This window comes from Schistocerca gregaria, chromosome 6 (genome assembly GCF_023897955.1).
Source record: "Schistocerca gregaria isolate iqSchGreg1 chromosome 6, iqSchGreg1.2, whole genome shotgun sequence".
NCBI lineage: Eukaryota > Metazoa > Arthropoda > Insecta > Orthoptera > Acrididae > Schistocerca > Schistocerca gregaria.
In genome coordinates, this window is record NC_064925.1 from 382,111,179 (window position 1) to 382,128,690 (window position 17,512).

Sequence of the window (17,512 nt, forward strand, 5' to 3'; positions counted from 1 at the left end):
ATGGAGGATTGGTGCATGTATCCTCGCTAACGAAGGACATTTTGAACATTTCCTGTAACAAAGTGTTTGAAGTCACGCTGGAACGTTCTGTTGCTGTGTGTTTCCATTCCATGATTAATGTGATTTGAAGAGAAGTAATGAAATGAGCTCTAACATGGAAAGTAAGCGTGTCTTGACACATGTCCACATAACATATTTTCTTTCTTTGTGTGTGAGGAATGTTTCCTGAAAGTTTGGCCGTACCTTTTTGTAACACCCTGTATATTTACCTTTCTAACCAAACCACTTCAAACAGAGTGGAATACGAAATCTGCCTGAGGCACCAACCTAGCCCCTCAACTAAACCTTCAAGCTTGGTGGAATCCCTGCACTGGCAAAGAGACAGGGTGAAAGAAAAACCCCGTTGATAAAATGGTTCCCTTACTACTGTGGAACAAAGGTGGATTCAGGACATGTGGATGAACTGAAACTCCTAGCACAGGGAAGGCACTGTGTTTGTGTTTCCTTTAATGTCCCTGTGCCATGTGTCTATACCTTCCACCTGAAGGATGATGTGCTTGACAAAAGGTTCAGTCTATGTAAATCATTACTGAGCTATACTCTCTGTACGTACCATCACAAGAAGCAGTAGATTACAAGGCCCTGAACAAGACCTTATAGTAGAACTCCTCTGACCATTTCTCATACTTGGATACTTCAGTGTATGTAATGTGTTACAAGACTCTCACTCTGACCCAGTGGCAGATATTTGCAGAGCCTTGTGATGTCTTGGGAGCTGTGCATCCTAAACACAGGCAATCTCAAACATTTCAATGCTGCTCAGCATCCTCTTTACACTCTACAGCCCTTGCAGGTTTCACTCAGTTGGAAGTTACTGGTGACCTTCATTCAGGTAACAGCTTCCCACTCTGGATACCTCTACCAGATTGTGCAGTCTCCAAGAGGAAGCTGCTGAAACAGTTAACTGACATAGCAAACTGGATGGAGTACAGCCTGCTGACTTTTAGAATAATAATATCCAGGAAGGTGTGGACATCACAAATGTGATCAGCTGTGGCACTGAATTACCTGTCTTGAAGTCCTTAGGCAATCTCAGTAGGAAGCCTGTACCTTAGTGAAGTGATGACAATCATTAAGCTGCCCACACTATGTGTCTCTGCAACACATTAATTGCTGACTGACAGCAGAAATACTCACAGCCTTTCAACTAGTGAGGACCACAGCTCAGCATATTATTGAGGAGCGCAAGAATAGGTCATGGCGAGTATTTCTGGACTCAATCTATGGCTCCACTTATTCTATAAATTGGGAAGCCATCAAGATGATTTCCAGTAAATGCAGTTAATTAGCTATAGTAGCAGTCTTGAAGATATATGTCTGCACCTAATGGACATTGCCCAGGCTACAGCAGAACATTTTGCTATGGCTACTGCCATTTCCAGCCAGGAACCAACTGTCCGCTGTACCTTTTGGCTGTGGAGAGGACTGCACTGGTCTTCATATCGAACAATTCTGAGTCACTTAACTGTGAGACTCAGTGTCACTGCACCCATTCGTGATTGAATCTTATACAACAAGGTGTGAAACTTGAAAATGGAATTAAAGGAAATCCTGCTAGAATGTTTTAATTTGATATTACAGACCAGACATTTTTTCAACTAGAGGAGGGAAGTACTTTACATAGATCTTCTCAAACCAGAAAAGGACCAAATTTGCCTCAGTTGTTAAATAACAGTCATTTTGATGAGATGTATCGCAAAGACCCTGGAGTGAGTGGTTAACTGTCATCTAGTCTAGGCCAGTCATTTTCAGCGCATGTTTCCAGGTGGTGTTGATCCACTGTCGACAACCTGACCCAACTGAAGGTAGTTTTCCATTGTGGACAGCATTATATAGCGAGATTTTGTGACATCAAAAAGGTGTATGACACTACTTGGTGAGACAGTATTCTAGGGCACCGTGGGTGCCTGCCCATAGTCATTTGGTCCTTGTTATTGAAACGCCTTTTTAAATACTGAGCTGGAAAAGTGCTGTTTGATAGTTTGGAGCAGGGAATGACTGTAACCAGAAGAGTGTTTTAAGTATTAGCCTCTTTGCCACAGCGATGACCAGTATAATGTCCACAATAAAGAGTCTTGTGCAGTGCTCCTTATTTGTGGGTGATTTTGCGGTTGTTTGTGCCACTTACAACACTGCAACAGCAGTACATCAGTTACAATCCACAATTGAGAGATCGAGGAAGTGGGCTGCTGAGACATGTTTTAAATTTTCTGCGTATAAGTGTGTGTGTGTGTGTGTGTGTGTGTGTGTGTGTGTGTGTGAGATCATTCTTGTGTTATTTTCATTTACTTGACATACAAATGGACAAATGGGGAGACACCATTCTACATTTTTGAAGATTCAATGGGGTTTCTGAGTCTCATGTTTGATGCAAAACTACTGTGGTTACCATTCTTAAAGGATCTAAAGGTAATGATTCTGAAAGCACTACAGATCTTAAAGTACCTTAGCCACAAGTCTTGGAAGGTGGACAGACCAAGTCACTCCAGTTTTATAAGGCTCTCGTGATATCCCGGTTAGGCTATGGTTGCACAACGGACAGATTAGCAAAGCCTTCTTACTTGAAGATCACATTGACATTATTCACCTTAAGGGGCTCAGGCTAGCCACAGGTGCTTACAGGAACAGTTCCATGCCCAGCCTCTGTGCTGAGACTGGTGAACTGCCACTCACCATATGGCGGCAACTCCTCATGGAGCACGGGATGTATATAGTCTCCACTGTTCCAAATTCTCCAGCATACCTTACCATTGCTTGTCTTAGAATGATATGGAACAAATTTTCTGTGTCTGTTCAGGAGCAACGAAGCCATATAGGACCTGCATGAAGTGTGAACTTAGTCATTTGCTATGGGCCTAGTACAACCACAAGCTCGAAGTTGGAACCATCTACCACCCTGATTATTGCAAAGACCCAAAGTAATTTTAGATTTACTGAGGAACAGGAAAGACTACACTCCTGTGTCTGTTTTTAATTCAATGTTTTATGACACTTAAATGAGCACCACAGTTGTGTAGCTGTATCCGTAGACTGGTCTATGCAGGGGGAGCCCCTCAGTTGCTCTGTTTGTTTCTCTGATTGTATCCTCAGGATCTGCCGACTGGAAGAATTCCCTGTCTTTTATGCAGAATTATATGTAATTTTTAGGGCGCTGGTGCAAGTGAGATATCACTCTTCCAATGCTTGTATCCAAAAGGTAAATCAGTCCAGAATATCCAGGATGTCCTTCTTTGGCTACAAAGGCTGGGGAAGGAGGTTGTATTCTGCTGGATATCAGGCATGTGGGCATTCAGGTAAACAATTTAGCAAATGTAGCAACCAAGGAGGTGTGAAGGCATTATCAGATAGTTCAGTGTGCCATCCCTGTATGAGCTATCTCGCTGCTGAGGTACAGAGTCATGGGTAGAAGAATGCCAGACGTGACAGACAATAATCTGTGCCTAATGATGTCAGGAGTGAAGTGGCCGTGGTATATCTTTTTCTGGCGATGTAGACAAGATATGTTCCTTCCCACTTGGTTTCATATTGGAGCCGACATTCTGATGCGTGGCTTCCTGCTCCAGTGAGAGTACCCTCCATTATGTGGTGCTTGTGGTGTACATATCACACTGGACCCTGTTTCAGTTGGCTGCATTTTATTTTTAGACAAAATGGCAGTCGCTGATTTCCCTTCAGATTTGCAATCTATTTTAGCTGAAAATGAGATGAATGTGGTACAAACTTTTAGGATTCTGTGAAATACCTGTCTTTCTTCAGATATATTAGAGAGAAGTTTTTAATGGACTACTATCAGTGTGGTTGGCTCATCCTTTTTTGTAAGTATTCAGCCAGCCTCGCATCCCTTTGTAGTTATTTTAGGCTTGTTCTTGTATTATTTGTGTTTTAATCAAACATTTTAGAACAGTTGCCCAAATGGGCAATATTTTAAATGAAGCATGCGTGTGTACACACACACACACACACACACACACACACACACACACACACCAACCACTAAATAATCAAAGAAAGGGTAAAAGCAGAACTTACAGAAGGGCTGTATAAAGGAGAGACACTTGACAACAATATTATACAAAGGTAAGAGGGGAGAATGAAGGTAAGGTGAGCCATAGAATACTGAGAGACTAATCTGACAGAATATGGAAGACCAAAATTGTAACAAGACCCCTGGAAGTGATGGCTTTACTTGAGGATTATTGATATTCTTGGTAGAACCAGCTATGAGAAAACTATTCCACTTGATGTGCAAGATATGTGAGACAAGCAAAGTACCCTTACACAGATCTAACAATTCCAATTGCAGGGGAGGCAGATGATGACCATTTTGTATGTTACCAAACTGTCACTTTACTCAACCATGGTAGCAAAATACTGACTTGCATTATGTACAAAAAAAATGAAACAACTAGAAACTTAAGTTGGAGGGGCAGCATGTTTGGGTTCTGCAGAAGGGTAGGAGCAGACAAGGCAATACTGGTTCTATGGCTTACCTATGTTAATAGGTAAGGGAAAGCCAAACCTGCATTTCTAGCTTAAACAGACAAGGCAATACTGGTCCTATGGCTTACATTTGTTAACAGGTAAGAGAAAGCCAAACCTGCATTTCTAGCTTAAGTAGATTAAAAAAAAATAAATGACAGTGTTGATTGGAATAGCCTCTTTGAAATTCTGAAGTTATCAGGAATAAAATATAAGAGGATGAATGTTATCTACAACTTGTAGTGGAAGGAGCGTAGGTAACGACAACTCACCGTATAGTTGAGGCAGTGAAGTAGAAAACCTGGAAAATGTCGCTGTGGTGTTGTAGGTGCTTACAAACCACCACCTCATAACCTATAGGGACTGTGTCTCCTGTGTCTTGAGTGCTGACACCATTTACCTCTAACTGCATGCCCAGCCCTTTACACAGACCAGTTTATTTCATTGCCCTGTGGACTTATTAGGGAAAATATTTCTTTGTCCAGTTCTGTCCACCATTCCTCAAGGAGAGTACTTGCTCCACATGTATATTTCTGTAAGCTAAATGCACTTCATGGGTGCCAGTGTGTGCCACCATCCTATTACTAAAAGCTCCGGGTTTGTTTCGACAGATGTCACATGGTATGGTGTTGGGTAATTGTGTACCACAGGAAGTGGGGATCTCAGCTTAACTGCATGTCTCATAAGGGTGATGTAAAGATCTATAAAAAAGACCACAACCTTGAGGAGTTCTGTGTTGTAGTGTGATGGACAGCATTAGTTACTCGTTTTGAACATGTGTAAAGCTATTTGTCATTTTTAAAACAGTGTCACAGTGCATTGTGAGTTGTTGAGTACCAGTGGAACGTCATCAAGGAACCCTTCATCAAAAAGAGAGAATTCTTACACTTTATCATTATACTCTCTCACTGAGTTACTGCTCTGTTGATTTAGATAAGATTTACACAAAGGGGAAAGAAAGCTTTGGTCAGAGTCGACCCATTTACACCCACGGCTTCAGGTCTTTTGTCCTAGCCACTTGGCTACTACACTACCATGTAAAGCTTGATCTGAAACCAATGTGAGGGCAAACACAGTTTGCCACATGACCGTAGTGAAGTTGGCAATTATGAAGGGATGTGAGCACTCTCAGCCCTCACACCACTTAAAAGGGGAGGCCTGGAGCAGTGCCCGTGACTTCTTCCCTCACCAGTGGTTCAGCTGCTCATCTGACTGTACAGATGTAGGTTTTCCATGATATCCCTAAATCATTTGGGACGGTACCTTCAAAAGGGTGTGACCTATTTCCTTAACCGTTGCTCCTCGATTTCAGCAGGTGCTCCATCTCTGAAGACATCATCATCGATGGGACATTAAGCTCTCATCATTCCTTCCTTCATTCCTCCCTTTGTCTCTTTATTCTCTCTTTTCGAAGAAAAAGTGATGGCCAGCTTAGGCCTTTGTTGCATTCAAATTCCATTCTATACTACATTTTCAATTTAATGACATGACCAAAATCTGCTTCTAATGGACATGATCTTTTACAGCCAAAGCAATACTTCTTTTGTAAGAGGACGACTTAGTCTGATAGGTAGTTATCATGTAGAGGAGATGTTGAGTCATAGACAGGAACAACAAAAAGAGTGCTAAATGAGGCCTTTTGGCCGAAAACTTACTTGTTTAACAGTCTTTTTTTTATGTTTGTCTGAGAGTCAGCATGTCCACTGTAAGGTGAGTAGCAATCTGTCCTATTCATAATATTGTCTTTATGCTACCATCGATTTTCCATTGTTTGAGTTAGTCTGATAGCTGAATGATATCTAACAGCCTGAGTGCCACTCACCACCTCTTCTATGTGGTGGTTTGTTGGACCACTGTCTAAGCAGCCTTGGATTTTGCTTTTATGAAAATTAAATATGAAAATTTCATAAATTATTATAATTGAAGGAGCTGTTTTCTGTTTAATTAAGGTTTTGGAAGATGTGGTACACCGTACATCAGCAGCTATTAAGCAGACAGATGATAAGGGAAATGACAATGAAAGTGCGTCTGTGTGTGATAGTTTTGCAACTGTTGCCAGTCCTCTTACAAAGGAAGATGCCATGAAGGTATGTGGAGAAAAGTCTCACTTGCACCAATTGTTTGTTTTATGATTTGTGAAGTAACATTTAAACTTTTGCTTGCAGAATGTATTGTTCCTGCAGTCAAACGTATGTGTTTTCCATTTTTAATCTGTACTTAATCTGCTGCTCACCAACAAAGGACATTCCTAAGAAGTAAATTTAATAGCTCAGAGTGTTGTAAGGAATCTGGTCAGAATGGCCATAGATGAGTCATGTGGGCATAAGGTGTGCTTGTTTGTGTGAATGTGTGTTTTCCTGTCTGAAGAGGGCTTTGGCTGAAAGCTCTGTGTGGCAGTCATTGTCGTGTCTGTGTGCAACTCAATGTGTCATTTTCATGGTGAGTCACAGTCTGTCCTTTATGTGATATTGTTGATATACCAAGCTGGACATTTCATTGTTTTAATAATAATAATAATAATAATAATGATAATAATAGTAATATAAAGATATTCATAAGTTAAAGACATGTCACAGAGTGTCCATAATGATGTAGTATCATCATCATAATTTAAAATTTATAGTGAATACATTTTTACTAGTCTCTGCATGATTATTATGGCTCAAATAGTTATGCGTGTTTAGGGGACCAGAGAGGAGGTGTGCACTTTTGAAATAGCGATGCCTTTTCTTAATAAAATACAGTTTCATGGATATTTCGTAAATGGAATTTCAGTCCACAGTGGTCTTGTGCACCTTTGAGCACTGAGCAATATCATGCACTCAGTGTACTCCCAACCTGAGAAAGAAGATTTAATAAATGCAGCGAACTTAATAAATTATAAATACAGTGGACTAAATGCTGAACTTCATGAATCTCTGTTGCTCTTACAGTAATTTATATTGCTGTCCCCACAACCAGTCCGAGTTTCAGTATACCCTGAACAAGATCATATTATTTCCTCTTGACTGCTAAAGTCAGTTGCTGTCCACACAGTAAGCAGAGTATGCTCTAACAATAAAGCTCATGGAAGTTACAGAGGAACTGGATCATACTTTATTGAAGTTACTACAATACAAAGCCAACTGTGAAAAAGAATCAGCAATATTTTGGTATCGCTGCCCCCTCATGTTATTTCTTATCTGACACTGTACTGAAATATTACTTTTGTTTATCCACAAATTTATTCCAGCATGTGGGAGGCTGACCAAATTGTGTCTGACATATGTTGTAAGTGACCATACCACAGTAAACACTTTCTATCTTTGGAGTCTATAATTGTGCTTCCAATGTTCGTGATCTCTCTGATTCTGTCATTTCTGACATGATCGAGCCTGACGTTTAAAATCTGTAAATTTACTTGTAGTGAATACCAAAACATATTATATAGCTTCATTTAAATAACTCCATTGTGACTCTGCTGGACAATAATCCTCAAGTACTGACTGTGATTCACTTCTTTGTGGACTTTTCCTCACGAGTACATCTCCATATCTTCATTTTCTATTGCTTCCTGAAGTAATTACTATTGAACCATTGTCCAGAAAATATTTCTTCTTCAAAAACACAGACGTGAATTAGGAGTGAATTATTCGTATAATATTACTTAAATTCATAAAATTAATATGCATGGCACTACATTCAACTGTTGATTCTTTGGGACACTATTACACCAATATTCTAATTATGTGATTTCGCTTTGCTAACTTGTACTGGAGGTTGTGCAAGATGTGTGATTTCTTAATAATTCCATGAATAGAGTTGTTTATAAACAGCTGTTCTAGGTATTGAACTCACTGATTCTGGAAGCTTGAGGTTAAATACTGTCATTTTCACATTTTAACCGACATAAATCTAATCTTTCCTGTTAATTTGTGGATGGGATTTGAGAGTGTGATATTTTGCTTTTGTGTAGCAGTCGTGCTGATACTTGCTAGTTACTGACTTGTGCAGTGGAATTATATTGTTTGTAGCTTGCTTGACTTTGATTTATTACCATAAATTATCATTACTTCTTTATTTTTTAATGTGATAGGCACAGAATGTGGTCTACGGAATATCCCTGGCTGTTCTTGTGTTTGTACGGGGAATTCTCGTCACTCACCGTGGGGGTGGCACCGACCGGCTGCATGACGCTCTCGAACTGCTGGGGCTGTTTCTCCAAGGAAGAGGAGCACGACTTATCGAGTCTGCCATCGGTATTGTCGTTGCTGTGCCGTTTGTTGAAAACTGCGTCTCAGTGAGTCGTGCCTCCAGGTAATAAGAAGACTCATACTCTTTCTCACAGTGTGAAAGTTAGTCACTTTTTTAAATTTTATCATGATATGTTAAAATAGCTGCTTAATTACAGAAGCACATTAGTGCCATCTATATAGTACCAAATTTACTTGAGACAACCCCCCATTTTTGTAACAGACTCTGTGAGAAAAATTTATTTTTAACGTTTTCTGACTAATCAAAATTACAAGCTATTTTATTGACATAAAGTATCTGCCAAAAGTTTAACATTAAAACTATTCTAAACTTATGCCATTTATTGACTACATTTTAATATCAGTAGGATAAATGAAGAAACTGCAAAAAGGTAACAATTTAAGGAGATGGGACCTGGATAAGCTGAAAGAACTAGAGGTTGCAGATATGAGGGCTGTTAGAAATCCTTGGGTAACAGAAGAGGATGGAATTTAATTGATGAAAGTAGAAAATATAAAAACACAGCAAATGAAGCTGTCGAGAAGGAATACAACTGTCTCAAAAATGTGATCAACAGGTAAGTGCAAAATGGCTAAGCATGGATGGCTAGAAGACAGATGTAAGGATGTAGAAGCATATGTCACTACGTGTAAGATAGATACTGTCTACAGCAAAAATAAAGAGAACTTTGGAGAAAAGGGAACCACCTGTATGAATATCAAGAGCTCAGATGGAAACCCAATTCTGAGCAAAGAAGGGAAAGCAGAAAGGTGCAAGGAGTATATAGAGGGTCTATACAAGGGCGATTTACTAGAGGACAATATTATGGAAATAAAAGAGGATGTAGATAAAGATGACATGGGAGATATGATACTGTGTGAAGAGTTTGACAGAGCACTGAAAGACCTAAGTCGAAACAAGGCTCCGGGAGTATACAACATTCCATTAGAACTACTGATAGCCCTGACAAAACTCTACCATCTGGTGAGCAAGATATATGAGACAGGTGAAATATCCACAGACTTCGAGAAGTATATATGATATTTCCAATTCCAAAGAAAGCAGATGTTCACATGTGTGAAAATTACCAAAATATCAATTTAATAAGTCATGGTTGCCAAATACTAACATGAATTCTTTAAGAGGAATGGAAAAACTGGTAGAAGCTGACATTATCTTACAAGACAGATTAAGGAAATGCATACCTACGTTTCTAGCACTTGCAGATAAGAGAAAGCTTTTGACAGTGTTGACTTCAATACTCTGTTACAAATTCTGAAGGTGAAGGTATAAAGTACAGGGAGAAAAAGGCTATATCCAGTTTGTACAGAAACCAGATGGCAGTTACAAGAGTCGAAGGGCACGAAAGGGAAGCAGTGGTTGGGAAGGGAGTGAGACAGGGTTGTAGCCTATCTCCGACGTTATTTAATCTGTATATTGAACAAGCAGTAAAGGAAACAAAAAAAAAATTCAGAGTAGGTATAAAAATCCATGGAGAAGAAACAAAAATTTTGAGGTTCACCGATGACATTGTGTCAGAGACAGCAAAGGACCTGGAAGAGCAGTCGAATGGAATGGACAGTGTCTTGAAAAGAGGATATAAGATGAACATCAACAAAAGCAAAATGAGGATAATGGAATGTAGTCAAATTAAGTTGGGTGATGCTGAGGGAATTAGATTAGGAAATGAGACACTTACAGTAGTAAATGGGTTGTGCTATTTGGGGAGCAAAATGTAGACTGGCAATGGCAAGGATAGTGTTTCTGAATAAGAGACATTTGTTAACAACGAGTATAGATTTGGAAGTCTTTTCTGAAAGTATTTATAAGGAGTTTAGCCATGTATAGAATTGAAATATGGACGGTAAACAGTGTAGACAAGAAGGGAGTATTAGCTTTCAAAATGTGATGCTGCAGAAGAATGCTGAAGATTAGATGGGTAGATCACATAACTAATGAGGAGAATTGGGGAGAAGAGGCATTTGTGGCACAACTTGGCTAGGAGAAGGGATCGGTTGGTAGGTCACATTCTGAGGCATCATGTGATCACCAATTTAGTATTGGATTGAAGCATGTGTAGTAAAAATCATAGAGGGATACAAAGAGATGAATACATTAAGCATATTCAGAAGGATGTATGTTGCAGTAGTTGTGACTTCTGAAATTTTCCCGGCGTATTTGTTCTTCTAATAATTTCCGGGTATGCAGCCGGATCCCGTCGACATTCTGCCTCGATATTTCGGCCCAGAGACGTCCGGCCATCATCAGGTGAGTACACAACTACTGAAGAGCCCAGGTGCAGTCACGGTATTTATACCGATTCTCGCGCACGTGTTGACATGCGCGGCATAGCCGAGTTGTACGTGCTGCCCTCGGTGGTGAAAGTAAAAGATCATCTAGTCATTGAGTATCGAATGACGCTGTCTATTCCGCTGTGAATGTATAATTTTAATAACAGGATTCCAAGTTTTATCCAGTTGAAAGCCGTTGTCACGATTTATAAGATTATCGGAAAGACGTATTTCCACTGATTCCTTGATTACGGAATCCCAAAATCCGGAAACCGGAGCTAAAATTTTTGTTCCATTGTATTCCATTGAATGTCCCAATGAAATACAGTGCTCTGCTACTGCCGATTTTGACGGTTGCCGCAGACGGGTGTATCTTTCATGTTCTGTACATCGTTCATGGACAGTTCTTGTCGTCTGGCCAATATATGCAGAGCCACATTCACAGGGAATTTTGTAGACGCCTGCTTTCTTCAGTTGTAAATCGTCTTTAACGGATCCAACCAGGGCCCGGTTCTTTGCTGGTGGACGGAAGATAACCTTGATTTTATTCTTCTTCAGTAATCGGCCTATTTTCGACGACACATTCCCGGCGTATGGAAGAAACGCAGTTGATTTAAAGTCGTCATCAGCATCCTCAGTGCGCTGCTTCTTGTTATGACAGTTGCGCATGGCCTTTCTTATTTGGCGTGAAGTGTAGCCATTCTCTTTAAAAACCTTCTCTAAGTGTTCTAATTCTGCGTGGAGGTTTTCATCGTCCGATATTACATGCGCTCGATGTATTAAGGTGCTGAGAACACCGGCTGTTTGTGCTGGGTGGTGGCAGCTTGACGCCTGGAGATACAGATCTGTGTGAGTCGGTTTCCTGTACACAGAATGTCCTAATGACCCATCATTTTTACAGCATACTAGCACGTCTAGAAATGGTAAAGTGCCATCTTTTTCGATCTCCATCGTGAATTTCTGTTCTCATGTAAAGAGTTTAATTGATGAAGGAATTTCTCCAGTTCCTGTCTGCCATGAGGCCATACAACAAAAGTATCATCTACGTACCGCCAGAAGACCGTAGGCTTTAAGACAGCAGACTCAAGTGCTTTCTCCTCAAAGTCCTCCATAAAGAGATTAGCTACAACAGGGGACAAAGGGCTCCCCATGGCGACGCCGTCTGTTTGTTCAAAGAATTCGTCATTGAATAGAAAGTACGTTGAGGAGAGTATATGTTCAAACAAGGCCGTCATTTCTGCACTGAATAAGTTACCAATACACGTGCGCGAGAATCGGTATAAATACCGCGACTGCACCTGGGCTCTTCAGTAGTTGTGTACTCACCTGATGATGGCCGGACGTCTCTGGGCCGAAATATCGTGGCAGAATGTCGACGGGATCCGGCTGCATACCCGGAAATTATTAGAAGAACAAATACGCCGGGAAAATTTCAGAAGTCACATCAAATACCTTTACGGGGAGGAGATGGTTCAGGATATCCACGTACTGGATAAATTACGTGAGGAAAGAGCCAGGTTGCTGTGTTTAGTAAATTTTTTACTGAAATGTAGAAACAATAACTTGATTCCAACTTTCGCCAGAGTTGTTCATTTTATTAATAGTGTGGCCGCCAACAATATAAAACGCAAGGCGAGTCTGGCTTTATTAAGCCTATTGGTATTCGAGTATCGTTAGCCAGGCTCTGCCTTCTGAATTCAACTAACTGACTCTGCCTGTGCCCTTTATAGCCAAAGCTTCATCTCTAAATGTAAAATGACCCTTATAAATGTAAAGCTACCCCTTTATGCTCTACTAAACAACTTAAAAATGTTGACCTCAACAGAAATAATTTAATCTACAAATATAAGACGACCGTGTATTTTTCGAATGAGGAATTCGGGGAAAAAAAAAATCTCATCTTATAATCATTTCATACTGATAAATCAAAGCAGTCTCTAAGGACTGCAATGTATTGATGTACAATTTTGTAACTGTCATTTGTCGGACTCCAAATGTTCCTCCATGCTCTTGTTAATTGAGAAAATTTAAGTGACGAGAATCCTCTGTAAAGTTGTAATAGTTACTGCTAGGATAGAATTGCCCTGGAAAACAATTTTTATTTTGTTTATTTATTTATTTTTTGTGCTTGGGGGGAGGGGGGGCGTTGCTATTGATAGGATATCGACAATGCATATTTTCTGGATCTTATATTTGGGACCTTGCCTTGAGCTGCATGACAGTGCTTAATTTCTGGATGTTATATTTGGGACCTTGCCTTGAGCTGCTACTGGAGGAGTTTGCAACTCTGAAAGAAGTGAGAGGCTACATTGCATGCACAGGAATCATACAATAATACTGGTAGTAACAAATTTGAGACACAAAAGACAGCTGCAATTGTGTGGTAAGGATGCTGCTGTCTGGGAAATTAACTCCAGCTGGCTGCTCACAGGACATATTAATATAGCGCTGAAAGTGGAGCTCTTAAAAATTGGAAATCCTTCACCAAAAGTACAAAACAAATAAAGCCTACAGCCCACAGATAACTGTGGCTGCTGACAGGCAAAGGTACTTATCCCATATCCAACATGTCAGTAGAACATTTCCTTGTGTAATGAAGAAATGAATACTTGTAGGATGGAAGAGATGACTCATGTTACATAGGCATCAAAGAGTGATTTTGTTCTTCGTGGGAGCACACAGCACAGCACAGCACTGGATAATGCCCTCTTGCTTATTCTGAGAATTTGGAAAAGAAGCCCATTGGTTCAGAAGAATATTTCTGAGAATGAGCCAAAGAAGAGAAACATTTGAAAAATAAGGAAATAATATGAATATTTACTGTATTTACTTGAATCTAAGCTGCACTTTTTTTCCAGTTATTGTAATCCAAAAAACTGCCTGCAGCTTAGAATCGAGTGCAAAGTAAGCAGAACTTATGAAAAATGTTGGTAGGTGCCGCCACAACTAACTTCTGCCATCGAATATATGTAGCGCTACACAGGCATGCTTTGCAGGCACAAAGATAAATACTGGCGCCAAAACCTCTGCGTCAGTAAATAAATTTAAAAAAAAGATGGAAGACGAGGTTTTTTCCTCCGCCTCGAGTTTCGACCACTGCATTTTCATACATTATCCAACAAAGTAAATACAAATTCCGTATTGTTCATTTTTGAATGTGGCAGCATTTCAATTTACTCGTACTACCAAAATCCGACTGGCAAGACTGTCTGGGATGTTTGTCAATACGGCCAACTCTACGTTCTGCATTTTTTCCTACCCGTGAGAAGAGATGGTTGCTAATAGTAACTTTCATGAATTGTGAATCACATGCAGTATTCTCTTCACCATAAGAATAATACAAATATAAACATTTTGCCATATTTTGTTTCGTGTTTGCTGCTATCGCATTTAAATACTGTCTGCCTAATAAACTACAAAACTAGAGTGAGACAACAGCAAACGCGGAAAAATATTCATATCATGTCATGTTTATATTCGTATTAGTCTTATGCCTAATAGTGATACAGTTAGAAATGACTAGATTTTTAAATCTAAGATGACTCTAATTTCTGTGCAGAATGTAATGTACTAAAGAGGCATCTGCAAAGATTTTCAAATGGAGAAACATTTTCGCTAAACTCTTGTTCAGAACATCTTCTATCATACGCAGTCTATTATTTGGTTCTTTTTTTAAAAAAACGGCGGTAGCGTGCACAAAAGCAAGCCATGGCGCGAGCAGCGACAGGCTGTAAACACTGATTATCAGAATGAGACAAACAATGCATGACACAGTACAGTAATGCATTTTCAGCTTAGAGGGACGTAAACACATATAACAAAGAGAACGGCACTTATCAGATCAAAGAAAAATGAGCAGTCAATTCAAACCAGATGAAGCATGTGAAAAAGGAAGGGTACCCGTATAAATACGGATGGATTGCCTGACGCATAGCAATGGCTACCTGTTAAAGCATAACTGCTAAGCTTACGACTCAAACCAAACTACTGTAGCTGTATTGTCATTCATTTGACCGAAATTGTGTCTCATATTACAATGGACCAACTTTGTTTAGATTTGGAGGTGTGGCCTATAACTTTTCTCTCTCCTTGAATTTCGAGTCGCAAATTTCAGGTGCGGCTTAGATTTGGGAATTTTTTTTTCCATGATTTTGAGTCTAATTTTTCAGGTGCGGCTTAGATTAGAGTAAATACGGTATGTCGAGCAAATGGCAAATTGAGATATAGTTTTTGCATGTTCTTACTCCTGGGACAGCAACAACCACACCAAGTGCTTTCATTTTCTTTTCAAACCTGAAGAATGAATTTAATTTAGAATGCATGCCACATATAGTATAGCATACACTTTGTGATGAGTCATGGTCTGTTCTGGTGTAAAACAAACTTTGTACCTATTCCTGCCTTCATTGAAAAAAATTAACACTCAGTTTTAGTTGTAAGGACTGGATGTCTTCATAGGTGCTCAGCTTCTCCATTTACTTGCACTGTTCTTGGAATTTACAAAATACGTTGTGAATGTTGTAGCAGTTGCATCAATCAGTTTATATGAGCGATTTTAGAATGCTACACAGAGCACCAACACCACATTAAGTGTCATCTGCATATAAAAAAGTATGACATTTTGGGAAACTTTTCCTGTTTTGGAGCTTTGTCTTCATGATCTTCCTCCAGAATTCCTGTTCTTCCTGCCACTGTACTTCACTAATTTACACCATATCTTACCTCAACACGTGCTTTTCTCTTTTCTAGTTCTCTAGCGTATGTACCTCATTATGGGATCTACAATTCCACTCTCTGACACTTACAACACCAGTTTTGACTTTCCTGATGACAACATACTCCTGAGTAGCCCGATCCCAGGTACCTGAATGGAAGACTGTTTTAACCCTGGATTATTTTGCTCTAGACGAGTCTTACATTATTCAACCACACAGATCTGCATACCCTTCAGAAAAATGATAGCTGTAGTTTCCCATCACTTTCAGGTGTTTGCAATGCCAGCACAGCAAAGCCACGTTGTCTAAAGTTAGAGGGCCAAATCATTCGGTAGTCCAGACTGATGCCTCTGCTACTACTGAAAAGACTGCTGTGTGCTTCTTCAGTACTGTTGTTCGTATTGCTGAGTCACAAGAGGCACACCACCACAGCAAGGTTCATGGCTCCGTGTAGTTATTTTCCCGAAATACATTGTCGCCTCATGCTTATATCCTTGTTGTTAGAATAGCCCAGATGTAGTACATAGAAGTGCAGATAATCACTTGAAAATTCAGCATACTGTGCTGTTGAAATGTGTTGTTCTCTTTGCAGTAAGTGTGTCTGTGACATTGAGTGTTAACATAAATGCTGATGGCAAATGCATCACTTAAGATGCCAAATATCAAAAACTTTGTTTGCATTAGATTGAGAAGTGTTTGCCCTTGCATGTCTGCATATCAGTTCATACTCAATGAACACATTCTCAGTACGTTCATAATTTTTGCATCCGTAGTGGCTTGTGTGGAAAAACAATGGAAGCTTCATCCAACAGTCACCTACATTGTTTAGGACTATTATTTTTATGAATTACACATACTTAAAGGCTGGAAGATTTTTAGGTTTCTACTGCATCTGATGCCAAGGTTTTCCATGGCAATGGAATGAGTGTGTAAAATAAGGTAACTTAAAGAAGAATAAATTTCTCACCAGCCTGTCAATTTTAGTTCAAATTGGAGTTATCTAATGATATAGCTGTACTGTCACTGTTTTTTGCTGTAATATTGAAACAATTCACTGTGTCCTCCAGAAATGTGGGACATCTTATGTAATAAGCCCACGTAGAATGTTTTCTTTTTCTCTTCATTTTTTTTTCTTTTTTCCTCTTATTAGTGACACTTAGTGGCCACTGTGTTTTAGTTGCTCTATTTTTTCCTAACCCTACCACTTTCTTCCATCACTGTCTCTTTATTACACTGCACATCTTTCTCGCCCCTGACACACTTTTGCTATATCAACTGCTTGTAAAAGGTAAGAGTAACTGTCTCTCATCCCACCGTCGATGTAGTAGCTAAGTTTAAACTTAATATACCTATATCAATGATGTTGCATGTAAACGGTGCATGGGAAAATGCTCACAAGAATTTATTGTGTTGCAGCACAATATGAAAATGGAAGAATGATAAGGAATTGCGTTGATAATTAAAATTTCCAACAAATGTGTGGTAGCATATTGCATGAAGTATGTATGGCATATAAAAAGCTTTGTGGAGAATTGGAGTTATGATTTATGATTTTAGGCTTCCCCAGCCTGTGACAATTTTGAAATGTTCTCGGGTATTTGGCCACGTAATGTCATGCTTACAGTGAATAAACAGCATATGTGGGTGAACATTTCTGAAAGCAAGTGTACATTCCAAAATTTGGGGGTCGAGATATGTTTGCTACATCTGTTCAGACAACCCTGTACCTCTTTA

General features: G+C 39.6%; 1 protein-coding gene across 4 annotated transcripts in view; it reads left to right on the top strand.

Moving 5' to 3' along the window:
* Nucleotides 1-17,512, top strand: part of LOC126278092 (lysosomal-trafficking regulator) — a 543,055-nt gene that overhangs the window by 83,629 nt on the left and 441,914 nt on the right. For all 4 annotated transcript variants that reach the window (XM_049977936.1, XM_049977935.1, XM_049977937.1 and 1 more), the window contains exons 8-9: nt 6,489-6,626; nt 8,615-8,835. In XM_049977936.1, coding sequence (XP_049833893.1) covers nt 6,489-6,626; nt 8,615-8,835 — 359 coding nt within the window. The remainder of the gene's footprint in view (nt 1-6,488; nt 6,627-8,614; nt 8,836-17,512) is intronic.